The sequence below is a fragment of the Pteropus vampyrus genome, unplaced genomic scaffold, assembly GCF_000151845.1.
Source record: "Pteropus vampyrus isolate Shadow unplaced genomic scaffold, Pvam_2.0 Scaffold227, whole genome shotgun sequence".
Classification (NCBI taxonomy): domain Eukaryota; kingdom Metazoa; phylum Chordata; class Mammalia; order Chiroptera; family Pteropodidae; genus Pteropus; species Pteropus vampyrus.
Window position 1 is genome coordinate 946898 of NW_011889008.1, and position 4584 is coordinate 951481.

Below are 4584 nucleotides of genomic sequence, written 5' to 3' on the forward strand. Positions count from 1 at the left end.
GGGCCTGGGTTGGCTGGGTGGTTGTGGGGCGGAGTCCAAGACCTGGCTGGCCTGGTGGATTAGCGAGGTGACTTCACCCTCTCTGGGTTGGGCGGTTGAGGCTTAACAGCCTGGGACTCTGTTCCTCACTCTGTCCTATTGCGGCTGTCCTCTCCAGGTGGTAGGAAGGAAGCTGCTGTCCTCTGCTGGGCTTGTGCAGCAGGCCCCCCCAGATCCCCTGCCCCCAGAGCCGGAGGGGAGGGGTCTGTGGGGCTCCCCATGACCCTCCTGCAGGCTCCCTGTGGCTTTTCCTGCTGGAGGCGGAGCTTACGGGGTGTGTACCTCACACTTTTCAGAGTGAGCTTTTTGCATTAAATGTTTTCCCGTTTTAGTCCTCTAGATGTCAGAAATTTAAATCCAGTGAACCAGGTCACTTCACGAGTTCACTCTGGCAGAGAAGGATCAGGGACAGAACCGCCTGAGTACAGGCTCAGTCCTGACATGGCTGCATGAGAAACACCTGTGGCCACGGTGGCAGGTTAGGCTGCTCGTGGCCGCGGCTGACAGTCTCCTAGGTGCCGTGCTGCAGGGCGCGTCCGTGCTCCCACGTCCTCGCTAGAATAGAAGAGCACATAGATACCTGTCAGGGGCATTTACCTGTCGTGACTAGGGAGGCTCTGGGCAGCAGAGCCCCCCACCGCCAGCTCCCAGCACACCCTTAGCAGATGGCCCGGAGGCCCCCTTGAGGTCTCCAACACAGCCACCCCGATGGCCTTGCCCCAGCCTGTCTCACCGGAGGCCTGGTCACTCCTAGGGAGGGCCATGCTGTCCGTGGCAGTTTCATCCAGGGTTTGTTCACCTGATCCTCTGAGCGGGGAGGGCAGACAAGGCAGATAGAACTTTCCACATCAGAAAAGATTATCTGCACATCAAAGGAAAGTTGTCTCTTATCTGCAGGGTAGAGCTTTCAGTCTCCAGGTTTCTTGTAACTAAGCTGGAAGAAACTGTCCCTGGCTCTTCCCCAGGGACCAGTTGAGACCGCCAGCCACGCAGCCCCTTCCCCTAAGCCCCAAGTGCAGGAGACCTGGGGTCCGCCCCTACGTCAGGGCCCTGCAGTGTTTGGCCTGGGTGGGGTGCCTCAAGCCCTGGCGTGTGTAACTGGCGGTGGCGCGGGGCCTCCGGGCTGGCCCGCTGGCCGGTGGACCAAGGCTGAGAAAACCCACACCAGCGGCCGCGGTAGGCACTGCCCTATTTGCCCACAGCTTTTGGCCCAAAGGCCCTGCTCTGAGAGGATGTCAGATACATTTATCGATTTGATTTTGTTGGTTATAGACCAGCTTGGGGATGCAAAGGCTGTCAGTGACCCAGCTACCGGAACCCTCCGCCCCCGCTGCGAAGACCTGGCCACTCAGTTCTGTCCTCAGGCAGGCCTCCGTTAACTCCCCAGTGTCGGGGATTCAGCTGCGTCCCAACCCCAGCACCTCAGAACGGGACCTTATTTGGAAATAAGTCAATGCAGATGTGATTAGTCAGGACGAGGTCACACAGGAGCAGGCGGCCCTAACCCAGTAACTGGTGTCCTTATGACAGGAAGAGATGCAAACATAGACATGAACAGGGAGAATGCCGTGCGAACATGAAGCAGGGACGAGCTGAAGTGCCTCCAAGCAGAGGGGACCAAGGAGTGCCACCAGAAGCCAGGAGAGGGCTTTCCCTCAGAAGGAACTGACCCTGCTGACACTTTGATCTTGGACTTCCAGCCTTCGGAACGGGGAGAGCACCAAGTTCTGTTGTTCAGGGCCCCCAGCCTGGCACCTCATTAGGGCGGTCATGGGGAATCCTGCCTCAGGTGCTGCGGACCTGTCCTAACTCCACAGGTGCACTCCTGACCCCACTCTGCTCCGTGCGTGTCCCATGTCCCGGGCTCACATCTCGTTCCCTGGTGCCACTCCCTCACCCAGGCCACAGCCCCAGCTCAGACACTGGCTGCTGCAGCGAAGGCAGGTGGCGCTGGCCTGGGCTGCTGGAATGTCTTCACATTCCACTGGCTGCGCTCCCACAGGTGAGTCCGCGCTGGGCCGGGTGCAGAAGGCACACACCACCTGAGACGTGGCGGCCTGTCTCTGGGGCACAGACTGGATGCCACCTTAAGTGTGAGCATGTGTCCAGGAAGTTGCAGGAGCCTGGAACCAGGAGAAATGTGGGGCACAGCGACAGGGTTCAGGGTGCAGGAGAACCAGCTATTGCAGGGAGGGGAGGCAGGGAAGCTGGAAGAAACTGTCCCTGGCTCTTCCCCAGGGACCAGTTGAGACCGCCAGCCACGCGGCCCCTTCCCCTAAGCCCCAAGTGCAGGAGACCTGGGGTCCGCCCCTACGTCAGGGCCCTGCAGTGTTTGGCCTGGGTGGGGTGCCTCAAGCCCTGGCGTGTGTAACTGGTGGTGGCGCGGGGCCTCCGGGCTGGCCCGCTGGCCGGTGGACCAAGGCTGAGAAAACCCACACCAGCGGCCGCGGTAGGCACTGCCCTATTTGCCCACAGCTTTTGGCCCAAAGGCCCTGCTCTGAGAGGATGTCAGATACATTTATCGATTTGATTTTGTTGGTTATAGACCAGCTTGGGGATGCAAAGGCTGTCAGTGACCCAGCTACCGGAACCCTCCGCCCCCGCTGCGAAGACCTGGCCACTCAGTTCTGTCCTCAGGCAGGCCTCCGTTAACTCCCCAGTGTCGGGGATTCAGCTGCGTCCCAACCCCAGCACCTCAGAACGGGACCTTATTTGGAAATAAGTCAATGCAGATGTGATTAGTCAGGACGAGGTCACACAGGAGCAGGCGGCCCTAACCCAGTAACTGGTGTCCTTATGACAGGAAGAGATGCAAACATAGACATGAACAGGGAGAATGCCGTGCGAACATGAAGCAGGGACGAGCTGAAGTGCCTCCAAGCAGAGGGGACCAAGGAGTGCCACCAGAAGCCAGGAGAGGGCTTTCCCTCAGAAGGAACTGACCCTGCTGACACTTTGATCTTGGACTTCCAGCCTTCGGAACGGGGAGAGCACCAAGTTCTGTTGTTCAGGGCCCCCAGCCTGGCACCTCATTAGGGCGGTCATGGGGAATCCTGCCTCAGGTGCTGCGGACCTGTCCTAACTCCACAGGTGCCCTCCTGACCCCACTCTGCTCCGTGCGTGTCCCATGTCCCGGGCTCACATCTCGTTCCCTGGTGCCACTCCTTCACCCAGGCCACAGCCCCAGCTCAGACACTGGCTGCTGCAGCGAAGGCAGGTGGCGCTGGCCTGGGCTGCTGGAATGTCTTCACATTCCACTGGCTGCGCTCCCACAGGTGAGTCCGCGCTGGGCCGGGTGCAGAAGGCACACACCACCTGAGACGTGGCGGCCTGTCTCTGGGGCACAGACTGGATGCCACCTTAAGTGTGAGCATGTGTCCAGGAAGTTGCAGGAGCCTGGAACCAGGAGAAATGTGGGGCACAGCGACAGGGTTCAGGGTGCAGGAGAACCAGCTATTGCAGGGAGGGGAGGCAGGGGGTTCCTGATGGGTGGGGTGGGCAGGCCTGAGTGGGCGCTGAGGTTCTTAGATTCTAACCTGGGAGGTTCCCGAGCAGGAAGGCCCAGGAGAGTGATGCAAGCCGAAACGAACAGCGACAAGCAGCAGACAGGGTGATGGGTAGGGCCGGGCGGGCCTTCTTCCTGGCATGGTCAGGACCCTGAGCTTCCCCTAGTTTCCTGGAAGGCGGAGACAGCCACCCTCACCGTCTGCCAGGCCCTTCTCCCAGAGTTCCAGGCCTGGGCCCTTTTCGATGCTCTTGGTACCTACTTGCCTCCCTCATAGGCCCTGTCCTTCTAGTGTCCTCTGTGAGGCACCTTCCAGGTCCAGCAGTGGGGCCGGGTGCAATAGCCAGGAAGGATCTGACCCCTTTGGCTGGGCACAGCGACAGGTGGGCTGAAAGACGAGCCACCAAACATGATCTGAGAACAAGGCGGAGAGCAGCTCGGTTTCAGCCCTTCGCAGTGTGAGCGTGACTGCGCAGCTTTATATAGCTCTGCGGGCCCTATATAAGTGGGAGGTGCCCTTGCCACCGGGAGTACAGGAGGCATCGCGGTGGCTGTGCTTGGAGCCACTGTCCTCAACCAGAAGAGCTTACACGCTGGTCTGGTCCAGCTGCGCCCATTCCTCTCGGAGCAAGAGGGTCCCCTCAGGGGTGGTCCACACCACAGCCCCCAGGATGCCCAGCAGAACTGTCCGCTATGCCCGCTATAGCCCACGGCAGCGGCGCCGGCGGCTGCTGGCGGAACGCAGTGTGCGCTTCCCTAACGACGTCCTGTTTCTGGACCACATCCGCCAGGGTGACCTGGAGCAGGTGGGACGCTTCATCCGGGCTCGGAAAGTGGCCCTGGACACCATCCACCCCTCAGGTGAGTGCCCAGGGGACCAGCAGAGGGTCTGTGGGGAGGCAGGCGGAGGGCTGGGCCTTGACCCGCCCTGCCCTGCCCTGCCCTGCCCAGGCCTGGCGGCCCTGCACGAAGCCGTGCTCTCTGGAAACCTGGAGTGTGTGAAGCTGCTGGTCAAATACGGGGCCGACATTCACCAGCGC

The 4584-nt window shown here is 60.7% G+C and overlaps 2 protein-coding genes across 2 annotated transcripts in view; both read left to right on the top strand.

Moving 5' to 3' along the window:
• Positions 1 to 4584, top strand: part of MCRIP1 (MAPK regulated corepressor interacting protein 1) — a 14162-nt gene that overhangs the window by 1578 nt on the left and 8000 nt on the right. The window lies entirely within an intron of this gene.
• PPP1R27 (protein phosphatase 1 regulatory subunit 27) overlaps positions 3228 to 4584 on the top strand; it is a 3534-nt gene continuing 2177 nt past the window's right edge. The window contains exons 1-2 of the mRNA XM_011373718.2: positions 3228 to 4405; positions 4496 to 4580. Of these exons, the coding sequence (XP_011372020.1) occupies positions 4216 to 4405; positions 4496 to 4580 (275 nt within the window). The 5' untranslated portion in view covers positions 3228 to 4215. The remainder of the gene's footprint in view (positions 4406 to 4495; positions 4581 to 4584) is intronic.